Source organism: Aulostomus chinensis, chromosome 1, assembly GCF_037954235.1.
Source record: "Aulostomus chinensis isolate RoL2024-O1b breed Wild chromosome 1, RoL_Achi_v1.0, whole genome shotgun sequence".
Lineage (NCBI taxonomy): Eukaryota > Metazoa > Chordata > Actinopteri > Syngnathiformes > Aulostomidae > Aulostomus > Aulostomus chinensis.
This window is the reverse complement of record NC_141320.1, coordinates 33,238,353-33,258,605: the sequence shown is the minus strand read 5'-3', so window position 1 is coordinate 33,258,605 and position 20,253 is coordinate 33,238,353. Positions and strand designations below refer to the sequence as shown.

At 45.4% G+C, this 20,253-nt stretch overlaps 1 protein-coding gene across 1 annotated transcript in view; it reads right to left on the bottom strand.

The window, feature by feature from the left end:
* LOC147271364 (protein CFDP2-like) overlaps positions 1-20,253 on the bottom strand; it is a 195,010-nt gene that overhangs the window by 165,860 nt on the left and 8,897 nt on the right. Inside the window, exon 2 of the mRNA XM_086205859.1 lies at positions 15,210-16,326. Within this exon, the coding sequence (XP_086061985.1) occupies positions 15,210-16,262 (1,053 nt within the window). The 5' untranslated portion in view covers positions 16,263-16,326. The remainder of the gene's footprint in view (positions 1-15,209; positions 16,327-20,253) is intronic.

Here is a 20,253-nt window from a genome sequence, read left to right as displayed (position 1 = left end):
ACAATGAAAGTTCATGTCAGCACAGTCAAATATTTTTTTGTCCTCTCTCAAAGACAAACTATTTGTGTGTGTGTGTGTGTGTGTGTCAGTGTTGTGACTGAGCAGTGAAGAAGACGACCTTCTGACTCCATTTTCTTTGTTGCTCTTCTATCAGTTCCTCAGTTTCTCTCATCAAGTGAAGCAGCTTTGACAGGTTTACTTCTCTGTGTGTTCACAACTTTGGTCTTTAAACTCCTGACAAACTCACCACGTCACACATTTGGTGAATTAAAGCAACAAATAATGACATCATGATGATTCAGGTTCGGGGGGCACGGCCTGGAGGCAGAGTGGCCGTCTAGCAGAGTTGCTGGTTCAGTTCTCACTTCAGCTGGTGACCATGTTGAAGTGTCCTTGAGCAAGACACTGAGCCCCTCATTGCTCCTGATGACCAGCATCCAAGACCAACAAGCTTCTGATTGGCTCTGATTCTCTGAGCCAAAGTCCAACACAGGAAACAGAAACTCTTGAGGTTGTCTCACATTTTTTAAAGAAACTCAGCACAGGACAGTGATAGGAGGCTTGTTTCCTTGATGTGGGCTTCACCTCCACTGCTGTCCACATTTAAATGCTGGCTGATGCTGGTCCCCTGTTGAAACCTGGACCAGACCAGGGACCTTCAGACCTTCAGTCTAACGCTGTTCCAGCATTGGATGAAAGAGACTGGTGCTCTCATCTTCTTCAACACTGACTTGTTCTACCAGGACAAGAGAATCTGAGCTTGGATGTCATTTAGCAGTCAAAGGCTTGTTAAACTGGTCAACATCAGCTGGTGTTCACTCTGATGATGTAGCGATGGTCTGGATTCTTCCTTCTGGAGCACCAAGCTGCTGGGAAGAAGCCTGATGATGTCAGAGTTGTGTTCAGTGGCTCCTGCTGGGTCCATTTCTGACAAATGGGCTCCAAAGAGTTCACTGTTTCAAAGGCTCAGAGAACGCAGCACATCATGGTGGTCAGGAGACGCGGTGGCCGAGTGGTTAAGGTGATGGACTGCTGATCCATTGAGCTCTGCAGGCGTGGGTTCCAATCCCATCCTCGTCGTAGGAGACTTTGGTTTCTGCTCCTAGATTCTGGAACGACTCTGAAGTGTGAGGCTTTTCAAGAGGAGATCCTGCAGCACCAGAGAGCTGCAGTTCCAGGGCCCCACAGCACCACCTACTGAATTGGATGATAAAATGCAGTCCTGGACTTTAGTTTTTTGGTGACAGCGGCACCTATCGAATTAGATGATAGCAAAATACTACTTTCTAACTACAGTATTAAAGGTTTATTCCACCAAAATACTACTTCCTGTCCTTTAGTTTCTAACTACTGTATAAAAGGTTTATTCCAATCCCACCAAAATACTTTCTAATTTATAGTTTTAAAGGTTCATTCCACCAAAATACCTTCTAATTTATAGTTTTAAAGGTTCGTTCCACCAAAATACTTTCTAATTTATAGTTTTAAAGGTTCGTTCCACCAAAATACTTTCTAATTTATAGTTTTAAAGGTTCGTTCCACCAAATACTTTCTAATTTATAGTTTTAAAGGTTCGTTCCACCAAAATACTTTCTAATTTATAGTTTTAAAGGTTCATTCCACCAAAATACTTTCTAATTTATAGTTTTTAAGGTTCATTCCAACAAAATACTTTCTAATTTATAGTTTTAAAGGTTCATTCCACCAAAATACTGCTTTCTGTCCAACTTCTCAGTTTTAAAGGTTCCTTCAGTTGAGGGCTCCTGGTCCTGTGTGAGGGGTTGAGGGTCGATATGGGATGATGAGGAAGATTTCATGTCACGATGGTCCTGCTAAAGTAACTGTGAGTCATGACATCAAACAATGTCATCAAAATATGCTTGAACTCTTAAAATGGCAATAAAATCTACTGGAATCATTTTACCACAAACACTTTTATTGTGTTTTTTGTGAGCATCATTTTTCAAACATTATAACATAAACTTTAAAAAGGGTCCATTCACTAACACTCTTACTTGAAGGTAGTCACTGATATCAGTAAACAGCTGATAAAGATTTGTGTTCATGTTTTAATTCTCTACTCTGACCTGTGCTGAGACACTGGACCAGAGAGGAAGACCTGCTCAGCCTCCTGCATGGACCAGTTCTGCAGCTCAGTGATGACGACGAGGGATTCAGCATTGAGTTCATTTTAAACTTTTTGGAGAAAACAACTGTAAATTAACCAGCAGTTACTGGTGATGCTTCACAGTTTCCAAGCTCAAACGGCCTCCTGCTTGTTGGACTCACAATTTCCAAAAAATGTAGACATCAAAAGTCAAATCATGTTTTTGTTTGGTTTTGTGTTGTTTTGTTTTTTACTGGAGGAAAACTTCAAATTGTGATGATGTGTCTGACTTAGAAACTGAACCCCCAAAAATCAAAAAGTCTCCTTCTTCTGTGCCGTGATCTCTGAGCTGATCATGATTGATCTCATCAATAATCCTTGGCAGCTGACCAGTCTCACACACACAGCCCCCCCCACACACACACACACACTGAGACATGCAGCAGCTCACAGTAACTGCCTCAGTCACACAGCAGATAGACTCCTTTCTATAACAAGATAAGCAGTAGAAAATGGATGGAAGTGATGATGAACTGATGAACAGGTGATTTGTCCAAAAGTCAACATCAGATTCATTTGCAATCGTGGAAGCAGTTTCATCTTGAGGTTCCAGGTAAGAACAGCCAGCTGTGGGCTGACACACATCTCTTCAGGAGCACTTCTATGCTCCAAACTTGCCAGGTTGAATTGTGTCTGTATTCTGAGGGCAGCAGGAGGACGGAGGAGTTAGGACACACACTTTTGGAACTGAGAGCAGCTGTGTGTGGGATTTCCCCAGCAAAGATGAAAACCAGCTCCTTCATGCTGGCTATGAAGGCTCACAGTCACACTGACCCTGCTCCAAATACTTTGATATGCAACAGACTGGTTTCTCTTCTGGTAGTTTGTTATCAACTGTTGTCACATTTATGGATCAATTTAGCTGATAAGATGAAGGCTCCAAAGGACCAGCTGGAGATGCAGAGGATTGAACCTGGGGCCTCATACATGCAAAGCATGCGCTCTACCACTGAGCTACATCCCCTCTGTCAGAGTCACTGTTTAACTGATGCAGCAACACAAACACAGACACAACATTTTTTAAATTATTATTCTTCATTTTAGGGAAAAAAGGAAGTCAGCCTGTGATCTCAAAGGCTCTGTGATCTCAGGAGTTTCACTGTGACTTCAGCCCTCACAACCTTAGACCACAGAGGCAAGTCAGGCTCCAGGAAGCTGAGGCTGCTCCGTTCTCAGTCCAGTCCAGAGGGAAGGTTTCCCTCTCAGAAGCTTTCCAATCCAGTCCAGATCCTCTCTGACTAGCAGGAGTCTTTGACCAGGAAATGAGAATTATATTGAACGTCTGCTCATCCTCAGAATGAAGTAAAAGTATTTGTGTTCCTAAAATAATCTCCAGATGCTAAGATCAATTATTAACATTGATTGACAGCTCTAAACTGACCCACCATCACTATACAGTTGCAACTGAAATATTGAGAAATATTTCAAGGAAGCAGCAGGCCCTCATCCGCCCCGGTCCACCTGACTGTGTCCCCTGAGACAGATGACAGCTCACTTCTGGCAGAGGCAGTTGGGTTGAGGACCGTTGCTGATGTCATCAACCGATGTCTCCATCACCAAAGGTGACAGACAGGATGGTCATGGACATAAAACAGAGGCCAAAGAATGAGAAAGAATGGTTGTCCTGACTGAAGTTTAGCTTGAGCTTTTTAATTTGTTACTAAAGAAAGTATTGGTACAAGTAAAGGCAGGCGAACTTTCCACAAATATTCAGAATTAACTTTGACAACCAAAACATGAACCAAGACGACAAAATAGTGAACATGAAAAAGGAACCAGTCCCACCTTCTTGTGTGTTCCTGCTGAAGTAAATGTTTATGAAGATTTGTTGTGTTCTTTTTCCAAAGGTCCAGCCAGCATTGCAGGTCTCAGGAGAAGGAGCCACTTCAGCAGGATCTGTGGGACAAATCCCCCCACGGTGAGACCTGTCCAGCTCCCTGCAGCTCTGCAAGTGTTACCAACTCTTCATTCCAGCTGTTTGGTTGAATCCCATTTTTTCACCTTTGAACCTTTTGAACACTGATGAGGAGGTGAGGCTGGAGGCAAAACCACAACCTCACGTCATCTCACAGGATGAACCAAAATGCCAGACACTTCCTGTCACTGCTCCAGCACCACCTGTCTCCCCTCCATGTCTTTACCATCTGTGCAGCTTCCTGCTGTCCCTGGACCCTCACAGGTGATCGCTCCACCTGGAGCCTCACAGATGGGTTCAAACCTCCCAATACCTGCAGCCCAGCCTCGACCCACTCAGACACAGTCACCCGTTCAAGCTGGGCCTGGTACCACACTCCAGTACAGACAGAGAGAAAGAAGACACACGGGATCCTTTGAAGAAAATGCAGTAAAGACAGGAAGCCCCCATTACATTGTCAGTGTTTCAGTGACTGGCATTGTGAAGAGACTGAGACAAAGTCAGTTATGAATGGAGGGCTGAGTTGGAGCAGAGGGGGGCAGGATCCTGGGGGTGGACTGTCTTTAGGAGGCTGAGGTGTCTGGTGGTCTTGGTGGACCCTCTGCATCTCAAGCTGAGACCACAGAGTCCTGTGTTCTTGAGTCATTGTCTATAGTCTCTGTTGTTGGAGAGCTCAGTGTGGTCCCTGATGGTCTAGTGGCTAGGATTCGGCGCTCTCACCGCCGCGGCCGGGGTTTGATTCCCGGTCAGGGAATGAGTTATTTAGAGGTTGAGGGAGAGGTGATCAGGTGGTCCACATGATGGTGGAGGTGATGAACTGTGAGTCCATCATGGCTCCACTCTCACCCCCATTGTAGTGTTCTTGGTTCACTCTGCCATGGCCCCATGTTGAAGGGTGACTGTCTCATTCAGGTTCAACCCTTTGTTTGACTCTATTAAGTCACCGACTCCTGCAAGGACAAACTGTAATCCTCCTTAGTAGCTTTGGTTCCTTGCAGCACAGAAAGTCTGTTCACTGATGTAGGAACTGGAAAACTTAGAGCTCCGTTCCTTCGTTCCTTCCTACACTGAGCAGAACAAACACAGAACAGAGAGCAGTTCCTCCTACAGTTCTCAGAAAGTCTGAGGGCACCAAAGAAAGGAGGGAAATGCAATCAATGTTGAATTATTTTACATTTCTTATATTTGATCAAAGATAGAACTTAATAAGCGTCCATCAACCTGCAGGACAAACTCCTTCACTGTGTGGGAGGTTCAGAGTCCCTGGTTTGATTGCAGCTTTGACCTGAGCAGGTGTTCATCCTCATCTCAGTAACAGGGGACACTTTATCACAGCAGTGGACAAACATCAGCATTCATCACCCAGCAGCTCCTCTGATCAACAGACCAAGCTGAAGTATTCTGAGAAGGAGGGCATGGATCCCTCTACCTCTCACATGCTAAGCTAGCACTCTACCATTGGAGCTAAGTCCCCTTTTGAGCTTCCATTTGAGTTTTCTGTTCCCATCTCTATGGTAACGGTCAGTTTTGACCCACATCTTCAATCAGCTGTAAAATTCACTAAAAACAATTTTCTATCATCCAAGTTGTTTCCATCTCTTGGTTTCCTTGTTAGGCTTCCTTATCCATGGAAATATTGATTTGAATATTTTGTTGTGGGCCTCTGGACCTTTTTTTAGTCAGTAAACCCTCGATTTCAATTAAAAAAATGATCAAATGAACCTTTGGGTTTGGCATAAAAGTATTTTTTTCAGCAACAGAACTTTAATATAAACACTAAATGAAAAGCAGAACAGGCCAGAACACAAACTCTGCTCTGCCGTCCTTCCTGGTTACTGGGCATGGACTGCTGGAAGGGGCATTTTCCTCAGAAAGGGACAAGACGTTCATCCACTCTCACCTCTGGCCCTGGGTTGAATGTTGGTGCAAGGAGCTGCACCCATCTTTCCCAGACATCCCCAATGGGGGCAAGCTTGTCAGTTCTTGCTCCGGTGTCTCTGTCGTCAAATCTGAGGACTCTTGATGTTCGTTGAAAGTTCTGAAGTGGCCTTGTGGCCCGGAACATATTTCTGCCTGTCGATGCGTCCCAGAGACGATCAGTGGCCTCACTGCAGGATCTGAACACTCCAGGAAGAAGAAGAACACCAACAGAAGCATCCAGGTGTCCCTCATCAATGTCTTTCCACTTGTCACCATGGACTTTTTTTCCTTTGAGGTTTGTCACAGCAATGCTGACTCTTTTTAGTGACAGTGGCATGAACAGAACCATCAACCATAAACAGCTCCAAACATGTCTTGATGTCAGTGCCTCTCGTCACAGCAAACCTTGTGATTCCAGGGCTCATTTTGATGACATCAGCAGCAGCTTCCCTGCCATGTACATCAGAAGATACTGAGCTCCAGCCAATGTTCCCTCTAGTTTTTCATGTGTCTGGTTATCCTCACAAGCTCCCTGAGCTCACTGAGAACCACTGTGAGCACCGTCTGAGGTAGGACCTGCATGGAGGGCAGAGAGAGAGAAGAATCAGGGACAAGGATCTGTCGGTTTGCTGCTTTATGAAAATATTGTAAATGATTATTATTCTTCATAATATTGTTTTAGTAACCTGCTTAGGAGTTGTGAATGATGCAGAGTCCATGGGAAACAGCTAATGCTGTGGTACCCCCCCCCCAAGTTACTGTACAAACCTCAGAAACCTTTTGCCATAATAAGACAAGATGTTGTTATAGAGATGTAAAGATAAACCTATAGAGATGTACATGTATATAGATGTAGTCAAGTCAAGTCAGTTTTATTTGTATTGAACCAAATCACAACAAAGTTCTCTCATGACTCTTTACTAGTAGAGCAGGTCCAGCACCAAACTCCTTCAATGAACCTCCACCCAACAGTTCTCCACCAGCAGCACATCCTTCAACAGTGGTGACAAAAACCTTCCTTTTAACAGGCAGGAACATCGAGCAGATCCAGGATCAGTGGGGACGGCCTTCTGCTTTGACCGGTTGGGGGGAAAGAGAGCAGGAGAGCGGGGCAGAGACAAAGACAGAGAATGGAGGAAGACAGATATACAGAAGGAAAGAGAGGGACAGAGATAAAGAGAGAGAGAAGGGAAGAGACTGATGGACAGACGATGAGCAGGTGGAGCTACGGGTGGCAGCTTGAGCCTCTTCAGGTCTGCAGCCTCCTCCAGCAGCACCGACATCTGGGATGAAGGGAGAGGGAGTTAGTGACACATCTGAGTATGATTTATAAATGACAAATAAAGGAGTACAGAGAGGAGTAGAGAGAAGCCCAGTGCACCATGGGAGATCCCCCAGCAGCCTAAGCCTATAGCAGCATATCTAAGGGCCACCCTAAGCAGCCCAACTATAAGCCTGATCAAAAAGGTTGCTCTTAAAGGTCGAGAGGGTGTCTGCATCCTGGACTGAAACTGGGAGACGGTTCCACTGGAGGGGAGCCTGATAGCTGAAGGCTCTGGCTCCCAGTCTACTTTTAGAACTCTAGGAACCACCAGTAACCCTGCATCCTGGGAGCGAAGGGTTCTAGCTGGATAATAGGGGACTCGGAGCTCTGTCAGGTAGGAAGGAGCCTGACTGTTGAAGACTTTGATGGTAGAAGGAGAATTTAGAATTCTATTCTGAATGTGATAGGGAGCCATGCAGAGAAGCCAGTACAGGAGTACTGTCTACTAGTTCTAGTCAACACGCGGGCCGCAGCGTTCTGGACCAGCTGGAGAGTTTTCAGGACCTACTTCTTCTTTTGGTCACAGGTTTGAAGATACCTGTGGAAGTGAAAGGAAAGGCTGTGAGAGCCACACCTCTCCAGTGACCTGGGACATGATGGCAGTGGTGGGATTTGAACCCATGCCTCCTTAGAGACTGGAGCCTTAATCCAGCGCCTTAGACCGCTCGGCCACACTACCTCACTGTGCTGCTCTCTGAGTTGGTCTGCTAAAGGCATGTTGAAGAGGAAGTAACAATGATATCAAACTTATTCTGAAGGGGGACCCCTTTCCTCCACGGTCACAGGAAGTGACAACAGCGCTGCTAGAAGCAGGAAAGAAATGGTAAAAGGACTCAGTTTGTACAGAGCCTTTCTACCTCAGCAGCCCTCAAGGAGCTGAACAATGTCCTCTCATTCACACACACTCACACACTGATGCTGAAGGCTGCCATGCAAGGAGCCAACCTACTCATCAGAAGTATTTAGGGGTTCAGTATCTTACTCAAGGACACTTTGACATGGTCACTGGAGAAAGTGAGGATCAAACCAGCCACCCTTTGGTTGCCAGACGGCCACGCTACTCCTGAGTCATGTGACCTGGATAAGATGGTGAACTACAGCTGATCGCCATGCTAGCAAACCCTCTTTTGTTTGGTTTGGTTGTTGTTTAGTGACTGTGGATGAATACACAGGAGAAGTTGAGCATAAATTTGTGTTCCCTGTTCACTTGAATATCTGCAGGAGTGTGAGGTGGAAATAATACTTGGAGGAGAATGAGAGTTCAGTCTCAGCGCAAAGACCTGTGCTGACACTAAAACATGTCAGCCCACAGAACAAAGATGGCAGTCCTCTGGGAAAGCAGGTACACCACACATACATGAAGAAACCCTACAGGAAACAAATATGTTGCCAGAGACTTTTACTCTGTTTTTGTTGTTTACCCAAGTACAGGATTGGAGGGAGAAGAAAAGAATCCAGACTCCACCTGTGGCTCCATGATAACTGATGGACCTCTGGTTGGAGGCTGGACGATGATGTTTGGACTGGAAGGAAAACTCCTTGTCCAAATTCCATTGTGTTCAAGTTTAAAGTCCCACAATCAGAAGTAGCTGAATCTGACAGGTGGAGGTTTGGAACTACAAGATGGTGATGTTTCCTTGACTTGATGCTCTGACTGTCAGGGTGGATGACAGCTTCTTCTGCTGCTGCATCTGAGTGGCTATGATTGGAGGTTTTACCTCCCAAGGTTGTCTGGTTCCAGGGGAAATTCTAAAATTCCAGTCCCCAACCTGGGCTGTTCTGAAACTCTTCTCCTGAATCACTCCTGAGCTGCAGCAAGAACAAATACCAGTGCCAACCAGATCAACTTCATGGCTGCTAACAGCCTCAGACACTTGATTTCCATCAATCTGGAGCCAAGAAGGCCCTCACCTGTGGTTCTCCTCCAGGAGGGTCCAGGTTCTGCCATTGTGGCTCCTGGTGCCACTGCCAGAGAGCCTCAGCTGCACACTGCAACATTTCAACAGGAGATTGACATTCCTTCAAATGTCCTGACATCTGATTCCAATGGTTCTGTTCCATATTTATATTTTAAATCAATCACACAATGAAAGCTGCCTCAGCTGGTTTAAGTGAGAGAACAAGCTAAGAGATCTGAAACCAGTAAAATATGCTTTTCTGTGTGCAAACTAGTGAGGGGCATGGAAGGATATTTTACCACCAATACAGAACCCAGACTTTAGTCATGTGATGAGATGGAGACTCTGATGATGAAGTTAATGGACAAAATGTGAATTGAAGGATGAACACAAATGGGTTTTTGAACCAAACACATTTCTTCAGCAGACTTTAATCCAACATTGAAGTTAGAGTTTGGTGGCTGCTCCATGTTGGAGGAAACCAGGCAATGTTGGACCATCACAGGGAAGCTCCTTTGCCTCCTCTGCTGCCAGTTCAACCACTCACTCCCATCAGTGGAGAGCAGCTTCAACTGGGTTTGGAATGTACCACTGTGGATGCATGGGAATGTGGAGAAAATGTCCTTTGTCAGAAGTGGGATTCGAACCCACGCCTCCAGGAGAGACTGCGACCTGAACGCTGCGCCTTAGACCGCTCGGCCATCCTGACAGACACTGACAGTTGCAGACTGAATTAATTCACTGACAAAGTAGAATTTTTTTCCACAGGAGCTACTGGCTCCTTAGTTGTTGCATTTATTGTTAACATTAAACACACAGTCTGTGTTCATGGCAGTAAGAAATGAACCAGAACATTAGAGCCACATTGCATCTCTTGATCAGTTTGTTATATGGGACACATTCCAGACAGGAAGGTCCCACCAAGACTTGAACTGGGATCACTGGATCCAGAGTCCAGAGGGCTCACCATTCCACCATGGAACCAAATACAAGGAGGAGGTTCCTCTAAATACCACTTGACATCACCTGCAATCAACCTGTTGCTATTTGGAGGTTCATCTTGCTCTTGTTCCAGACTACATTGGCAAAAGGATCATGAACCACAAGGAAATCATGGAACTCCAGATTGATTCAGGACTTTCTAACTCCATCGTATGACCTGGGAGCAAAGACTGGCCAGGCCTTCTTTAATTTATCAGTTAATTACTGCTTCAACAAACATGCCACTTAATTAAGTTACCAGAATTTCTCTCATTGAAAAACCCACCAGCCTGATTTCTTGACACGACATGAAAAATTCTCCAAGAACCCACAGTTGGGTGGAAAGATACCAGGTTAACCAGGAGGAGTCCTGTTCCTGAACCATGGATGGAACAAAGTCCACTGGAAAACTCAGCAGTTCCTGAGTGCCAGATCCATCCGGGAGCTTGGGTCTCCCCTTGACTGTGGTGATCCATGAGATCAAGGAGGACAGAGGAAAGGACAGAGGAAAGAAGGATCCTGTTCTTCACTACTACTTGGATGTCAGGAATATGAGGTACTTTACTCAAATGAGGTATTAGGAGTTTCCTGTTTGCCAAGAAGGAAGTCAGAGGTTCATACCTCACTTGTTGGTGGTGCCCTCAACCTGCTGAGAGCATCACTTAGTTCTCTACAGAGAAACATGGCAGCTCTGCTGAAGGCTGCAGGAAAACTGCTTGAACTGAGACTTGGACTCAGGTCACTGGATTCAAAGTCCAGGGTGCCAACAGGTCCACCAGGGCATCTGTGCTTTACTTACCGTGTAAAAAGGACCACAGTGGTCGTCTGGTTTTAATTTAACAAACAAATACGGTTGAAAACTTTGAGACAGAGGCACAGGGCTCTTATTTGAAGGACCATGGGATGGGAAATATCCCAGACCTCTGAGATCAGAGCGTTCACTTTGATCTCAGGGTCGTGACTTTGGGGGTTCTTCCTTTGGTCTTCAAATACTTGTGTTTTTATTGGCAGAACTTTCAACTTGCATGCAAAAAGAGAATCACAGTCAATGGAAACCCAGCAGACAGTGTTTATTTCTAATAAATCAGACAATCGCACAAATGAGAATGAAAGGAAAAAACAATAAAATGTTTTAAAATCCTTCTCCACTCTAAAGCTTTTTGAAGTTCATTTGAAGGTTCAAAGGTGGAGGTGAGGAGGTCACCCTGATCCTCCCTGTCGTCACTGCCGGGATTCTTTCTTCTGGTGCTGTGGTTCTTCTGATGAAGGGGGCGTGATGTTTGCTGTCTCAGGCTCCACCAAATGTCCTCTTTAGGACGCCACAATGTGGCCTCTTCACTGCTCCATCTTCCCTGCATCGGAGACACCAGGGTTCCTCCTGGTGCCGACCCCATCGTCCTTCTACCCAATGGTGCGGCCATGGATCCTCAGAGGACGCTGGGATCCTTCTTCTCATCAGAGCCACAGTTTTTCCTGGAGGGAACAACAGGAGCTTTGTTGTAATGTTTTGCTCGGTGTTTCCTGCTCAGAGCGTCAGGATCTGTGACGCCATCTTGTGGTAGGGGGTCATCATCTTGTTGTGTGGTAGTGGATTCATTGATCTGCTGTTTCAACACATTCAAGTTCATTATCCTACAAGTCAAAGTACATTTGGTGTGGAGTTTTAGTTTCTGGCCTCAATCATAACGTGTGCCTTTCTTCTTCATGAACATTTCTCAGCTTTGTAAGTTTACCTCAAAACCTCAAAATAGTGCTACAGTGATGTCGGAAGAATTGCTAATGAACTCAAAATAATGCTAACAGTGATGTAGTGATAGTTGCTTCAAACCTCAAAATAATGCGACAGTGATGTTGGAAACATTGCCAATGATCTCAAAATGATGCGACAGTGATGGAGTAAGAATTGCTAATGATCTCAAAGTGATGCTAACAGTAATGTAGTAAGAGTTGCTACGAACCTTTAAATAATGCAACAGTAATGTAGTAAGAGTTGCTACGAACCTCAAAATAATGCGACAGTGATGTCGGAAGAATTGCTAATGATCTCAAAATGATGCGACAGTGATGTAGTCAGAATTGCTAATGAAGTCAAAATGACGCTAACAGTGATGTACTTAAAGTTGCTAATCAACTCAGTGATGCTTAAAGTAATGTAGTAAGTGTTTCGAACAACCTCAAAGTGATGCTGACAGTCATGTAGTAAGAGTTGCTACGAACCTCAAATAATGCGACAGTGATGTCAGAAGAATTTCTAAAGATCTCAAAATGATGCGTAAGTGATTTAGTAAGAATTGCTAATGAACTCAAAATGATGCTAACAGTAATGTAGTGATAGTTGGTAATAAACTCAGTGATGCTTACAGTAATGTAGTAAGAGTTGCTACGAACCTTTAAATAATGCAACAATAATGTAGTAAGAGTTGCTACGAACCTCAAAATAATGTGACAGTGATGTCAGAAGAATTGCTAATGATCTCAAAATGATGCGACAGTGATGTAGTAAGAATTGCTAATGAACTCAAAATGATGCTAACAGTAATGGAGTGAAAGTTTCGAATAACCTCAAAGTGATGCTGACAGTCATGTAGTAAGTTTTGCTACGAACCTCAAAATATTGCGACAGTGATGTCGGAAGAATTGCTAATGATCTCAAAATGATGCTAACAGTAATGTAGTGATAGTTGCTAATAAACTCAGTGATGCTTACAGTAATGTAGTCAGTGTTTCGAACAACCTCAAAGTGATGCTGACACCCATGTAGTAAGTGTTTGGAACAACCTCAAAGTGATGCTGACAGTCATATCGTAAGAGTTTCGAACAACTTCAAAGTGATCCTGACAGTCATGTAGTAAGAGTTTCTTTCGTCGTCTTTTGTCGTCCTCCGCTTCATCCGGTGGGTCCGGGTCGCGAGGGCAGCAGTCTCAGCAAGGAAGTCAGACTGCCCTCTCCCCAGCCACTTCAACCAGCTCTTCCGGGAGGATCCCGAGGCGTTACCAGGCCAGCCGAGAGATATCATCCCTCCACCGTGTCCTGGGTCGGCCTCCTCCCAGTTGGACATGCCTGGAAAACCTCCAGAGGGAGGCGCCCAGGAGGTATCCTCACCAGATGCCCGAACCACCTCAACTCGCTCCTCTCGACATGGAGGAGCAGCGGTTCTACTCTGAGTCCCTCCCGAATGACTGAGCTTCTCACCCTATCTCTAAGGGAGAGCCCAGCCACCCTGCGGAGGAAACTCATTTCGGCCGCTTGTATTCGCGATCTTGTTCTTTCGGTCATTACCCAAAGCTCATGACCATAGGTGAGGATTGGAACGTAGATTGACCGGTAAATCGAGAGCCTGGCCTTTTGGCTAAGCTCCCTCTTCACCACAACAGACTGGTTTAGCAACCGCAAGACTGCGGATGCCGCCCCAATCCGCCTGTCAATCTCCTGCTCCATCTTACCCTCACTCGTGAAGAAGACCCCGAGATACTTAAACTCCTCCACCTGAGGTAAGACCTCCCCCCCGACCCGGAGTGGGCAAACCACCCTTTTCTGGCTGAGGACCATGGCCTCAGACTTGGAGGTGCTGATTCTCATCCCAGCTGCTTCACATTCGGCTGCAAACTGTCCCAGCAAGAGCTGGAGGTCGTGGCCCGATGGCGATAAGCGGACTACGTCATCCGCAAACAGCAAAGACGACATCCTCCCGCCACCAAACTCAACCCCCTCCACCACCCGGCTGCGCCTAGAAATTCTGTCCATAAAAGTTATGAACAGAACCGGTGACAAAGGGCAGCGTTGGCGGAGTCCAACCCTCACCGGGAACAAGTCCGACTTACTACCGGCCACACGGACCAGACTCTCACTCCTCCGGTAGAATGGCCGAATGGCCCTTTGTAAAGGGCCATCCACCCCGTACTCCCGGAGTACCCCCCACAGTATGCTCCTGGGAACACGGTCATAAGCCTTCTCCAAGTCCACAAAGCACATGTGGACTGGTTGGGCAAACTCCCATGCCCCCTCCAGCACCCTTGCGAGGGTGAAGAGCTGATCCATGGTTCCACGGCCAGGACGAAAACCACACTGCTCCTCCTCAATCTGAGGTTCGACTATCGCCCTGACCCTCCTCTCCAGTACCCTGGCGTAGACCTTACCAGGGAGGCTGAGAAGTGTGATCCCCCGATAGTTGGAACACCCCTCTGGTCCCCTGTCTTAAAGACGGGGACCACCACCCCGGTCTGCCACTCCAAAGGCACTTCCCCCGATGTCCACGCAATGTTGCAGAGACCTGTCAGCCAAGACAGCCCCACTACATCCAGAGCCTTGAGATACCCGGGGCGGATCTCATCCACCCCCGGGGCTCTGCCACCGCGGAGTTGTTTAACTGCCTCGGCGACTTCTGCCCCTGAGATTGGACGACCCCCCCCCCAAGCACTCCCCAGACTCTGTCTCCTCCACGGAGTACGTGCTGGTGGGATTGAGGAGTTCCTCAAAGTATTCCTTCCACCGCCCAATTATCTCCCCAGTTGACGTCAGCAGCCTCCCACCCCCACTGTAAACAGTGTGGGCAAGTTGCCGCCTTCCCCCCCTGAGGCGACGGACGGTTTGCCAGAACCTTTTTGGAGCCGACCGATAGTCGTTCTCCATGGCCTCACCGAACTCTTCCCATGCCCGAGTTTTTGCTTTGGCGACCGCCACAGCTGCACACCGTTTGGCCTGCCGGTAGCGGTCAGCTGCCTCTGGAGACCCACAGGCCAGCCATGCCCTGTAAGCCTCCTTCTTCAGCCTGACGGCTCCCCTCACCTCTGGTGTCCACCAGCGTGTTCGAGGATTACCCCCGCGGCCGGCCCCAGCAGCCTTGCGGCCACAGCTCACAGCAGCCGCCTCGACAATGGCAGAGCGGAACATGGCCCATTCGGACTCAATGTCCCCCACTACCCCCATGATGTGATCAAAGCTCTGCCGGAGGTGGGAGTTAAAGATTGTTCTGACTGGTTCTTCTGCCAGGCGTTCCCAACAAACCCTCACTACTCGTTTGGGCCTGCCAGGTCTGCGCGGCATCTTCCCCTGCCATCTGATCCAACTCACCACCAGGTGGTGATCAGTTGACAGCTCAGCTCCTCTCTTCACCCGAGTGTCCAGAACATGCGGTCGCAGGTCAAATGATACGACTATAAAATCGATCATAGACCTGCGACCTAGGGTGTCCTGGTGCCATGTGCACCGGTGGGCATCCTTATGCTCGAACATGGTGTTCGTTATGGCCAAACTGCGACTTGCACAGAAGTTCAATAACTGAACACCACTCGGGTTCAGGTCGAGCCTGCCGTTCCTCCCAATCACACCTCTCCAGGTCATGCTGTCGTTGCCCACGTGAGCGTTGAAGTCTCCCAGTAGGACAATGGAGTCCCCAGCCGGGGCACCATCCAGTACCCTTCCCAAGGACTCCAAAAAGGGTGGGTACTCTGAACTAGTTTTCGGCGCATATGCGCAGACCACAGTCAGGACCCGTTCCCCGACCCGAAGGCGCAGGGAAGCAACCCTTTCGTCCACGGGGGTAAACCCCAACGTACAGGCAGAGAGTCGAGGGGCAACCAAAAAGCCCACCCCCGCCCTCCGCCTCTCACCCGGAGCAACTCCAGCAAAAGAGAAAGTCCAACCCCTCTCAAGGACTCGGGTTCCGGACCCAGAGCTATGTGTGGAGGTGAGGCCGACTATATCTAGCCGGTAACACTCAACCTCTTCCACCAGCTCCAGCTCCTTCCCCACCAGAGAGGTAACGTTCCATGTCCCAAAAGCCAGCTTCCATGTCTGTGGTTCAGACAGCCGAGACACCCGCCTGAAACTGCCACCCAAACCACATTGCACCGGACCCCTCCGGTTCCCCCGATGAGTGGTGAGTCCAAGGGAGGACGTGCCTGTGTCTCCTCTTCGGGCAGGGCCTGGCCGGGCCCCACGGACCAAGGCCCGGACACCAGGCGCTCGCCTTCGAGCCCCCACCCTGGGCCTGGCTCCAGGGCGGGGCCCCAGTGCCCCTCCGGGCAGGGTACATGTAGCACTTGCTGGATTTTCCATGAAGGGTCTGTTGAACCGTTCTTTGTCTGGCCCTTCGCCTAGGACCAGTCTGCCTAGGTTGACCCTACCAGGGGAAAAATGCCCCCGACAGCATAACTCCTAGGGTCACTAGGGCACTCAAAATCCTCCACCACGGTAAGGTGACGGTTCCAGGAGGAGTAAGAGTTGCTACTAAACTCAATTTAATGCTACAGTGATGTCGTAAGAATTGCTAATAATGTCAAAATGATGCTAACAGTAATGGAGTGATAATTGCTAATAAACTCAAAGTGATGCTGACAGTAATGTAGTAAGAGTTGCTACGAACCTTTAAATAATGCAACAGTAATGTAGTAAGAGTTGCTACGAACCTCAAAATATTGCGAAAGTGATGTTGGAAGAATTGCAAATGAACTCAAAATGATGCGAACAGTAATGGAGTGAAAGTTTCGAATAACCTCAAGGTGATGCTGACAGTCATGTATTAAGTGTTGCTACGAACCTCAAAATAATGCGACAGTAATGTGGTAAAAGTTGCTACGAACCTCAAAATATTGCGAAAGTGATGTCGGAAGAATTGCTAATGAACTCAAAGTGATGCTGACAGTAATGTAGTAAGTGTTTCGAACAACCTCAAAGTGATGCTGACAGTCATGTAGTACGAGTTGCTACGAACCTTAAAATAATGCAACAGTAATGTAGTAAGAGTTGCTACGAACCTCAAAATATTGCGAAAGTGATGTTGGAAGAATTGCTAATGAACTCAAAATGATGCGAACAGTAATGGAGTGAAAGTTTCGAATAACCTCAAGGTGATGCTGACAGTCATGTATTAAGTGTTGCTACGAACCTCAAAATGATGCGACAGTGATGTCAGAAGAATTGGTAATGATCTCAAACTGATGGGACAGTGATGTCGTAAGAATTGCTAATGAACTCAACATGATGCTAAAAGTAATGTAGTAAGTGTTTCGAAAAACCTCAAAGTGATGCTGACAGTCATGTACTAAGAGTTGCTACGAACCTCAAAATAATGCGACAGTGATGTCAGAAGAATTGCTAAAGATCTCAAAATGATGCGACAGTGATTCAGTAAGAATTGCTAATGAACTCAAAATGATGCTAAAAGTAATGTAGTGATAGTTGCTAATAAACTCAGTGATGCTTAGAGTAATGTAGTAAGTGTTTCGAACAACCTCAAAGTGATGCTGACAGTCATGTACTAAGTGTTGCTACGAACCTCAAAATAATGCGACAGTGATGTCAGAAGAATTGCTCAAGATCTCAAAATGATGCGACAGTGATGTCAGAAGAATTGGTAATGATCTCAAAATGATGCTAACAGTAATGGAGTGAACGTTTCGAATAACCTCAAAGTGATGCTGACAGTAATGTAGTAAGAGTTGCTACGAACCTTAAAATAATGCAACAATGATGTAGTAAGAGTTGCCACGAAACTCAATATGATGCGACAGTAATGTATTAAAGTTGCTACGAACCTCAAAATATTGCGACAGTGATGTCGGAAGAATTGCTAATGAACTTAAAATGATGCTAACAGTAATGTAGTAAGTGTTTCAAATAACCTCAAAGTGATGGTGACAGTCATGTAGTAAGAGTTGCTACGAACCTCAAAATAATGCGACAGTGATGTCAGAAGAACTGCTAAAGATCTCAAAATGATGCGACAGTGATTTTGAAAGAAGTGCTAATGAACTCAAAATGATGCTAACAGTAATGGAGTGAACGTTTCAAATAACCTCAAAGTGATGCTGACAGTCATGTACTAAGAGTTGCTACGAACCTCAAAATAATTCGACAGTGATGTCGGAAGAATTTCTAATGATCTGAAAATGATGCAACAGTGATGTAGTAAGAATTGCTAATGAACTCAAAATGATGCTAACAGTAATGGAGTGAAACTTTCGAATAACCTCAAAGTGATGCTGACAGTCATGTAGTAAGTGTTGCTACAAACCTCAAAATAATGCGAAAGTAATGTTGTAAAAGTTGCTACGAACCTCAAAATATTGCGACAGTGATGTCGGAAGAATTGCGAATGAACTCAAGATGATGCTAACAGTAATGTAGTGATAGTTCCTAAGAAACTCAGTGATGCGTACAGTAATGTAGAAGGGGTTTTGAACAACCTCAAAGTGATGCTGACAGTCATTTAGTAAGAGTTGCTAATGAACTCAATTCGATGCTACAGTGATGTCATGAGAATTGCTCATAAACTCAAAATGATGCTAACAGTAATGTAGTGAAAGTTGCTAATAAACTCAAAGTGATGCTGAAAGTAATGTAGTAAGAGTTGCTACGAACCTTAAAATAATGCAACAATAATGTAGTAAGAGTTGCTACGAACCTCAAAATAATGTGACAGTGATGTCAGAAGAATTGCTAATGATCTGAAAATGATGCGACAGTGATGTAGTAAGAAATGCTAATGAACTCAAAATGATGCTAACAGTAATGGAGTGAAAGTTTCGAATAACCTCAAAGTGATGCTAACAGTCATGTAGTAAGAGTTGCTGCGAACCTAAAAATATTGCGACAGTGATGTCGGAAGATTGCTAATGAACTCAAAATGATGCTAACAGTAATGTAGTGATAGTTGCTAATCAAGTCAGTGATGCTTACAGTAATGTAGTAAGTGTTTCGAACAACCTCAAAGTGATGCTGACAGTCATGTAGTAAGAGTTGCTACGAACCTCAAAATAATGCGACAGTGATGTCAGAAGAATTGCTAAAGATCTCAAAATGATGCGACAGTGATGTCAGAAGAATTGGTAATGATCTCAAACTGATGGGACAGTGATGTCGTAAGAATTGCGAATGAACTCAACATGATGCTAACAGTAATGTAGTGATAGTTGCAAAGAAACTCAGTGATGCTTACAGTAATGTAGTAAGAGTTTCGAACAACCTCAAAGTGATGCTGACAGTCATGTAGTAAGAGTTGCTACGAACCTTAAAATAATGCAACAATAATGTAGTAAGAGTTGCTACGAACCTCAAAATAATGTGACAGTGATGTCAGAAGAATTGCTAATGAACTCAAAATGATGCTAACAGTAATGGAGTGATAGTTGCTAATCAACTCAGTGATGCTTACAGTAATGTAGTAAGAGTTGCTACGAACCTTAAAATAATGCAACAATAATGTAGTAAGAGTTGCTACGGACCTCAAAATAATGTGACAGTGATGTCAGAAGAATTGCTAATGATCTCAAAATGATGCGACAGTGATTTAGTAAGAATTGCTAATGAACTCAAAATGATGCTAACAGTAATGGAGTGATAGTTGCTAATCAACTCAGTGATGATTACAGTAATGTAGTAAGTGTTTCGAACAACCTCAAAGTGATGCTGAAAGTCATGTAGTAAGAGTTGCTACGGACCTCAATATAATGCGACAGTAATGTAGTAAAAGTCGCTACGAACCTCAAAATATTTCGACAGTGATGTCGGAAGAATTGCTTAAGATCTCAAAATGATGCGACAGTGATTTAGTAAGAATTGCTCATGAACTCAAAATGATGCTAACAGTAATGTAGTGAACGTTTCGAATAACCTCAAAGTGATGCTGACAGTCATGTAGTAAAAGTTGCTACGAACCTCAAAATATTGCGACAGTGATGTCGGAAGAATTGCTAATGAACTTAAAATGATACTAACAGTAATGTAGTTGTAGTTGCTAATCAAGTCAGTGATGCTTACAGTAATGTAGTAAGTGTTTCGAACAACCTCAAATTGATGCTGACATTCATGTAGTAAGAGTTGCTATGAACCTCAAAATAATGGGACAGTGATGTTGGAAGAATTGCTAAAAGATCTCAAAATGATGCGACAGTGATGTCAGAGGTATTGGTAATGATCTCAAAATGATGCTAACAGTAATGGAGTGAACGTTTCCAATAACCTTTAAAGTGATGCTGACAGTCATGTACTAAGAGTTGCTACGAATCTAAAAATATTGCGACAGTGATGTCGGAAGAATTGCTAATGA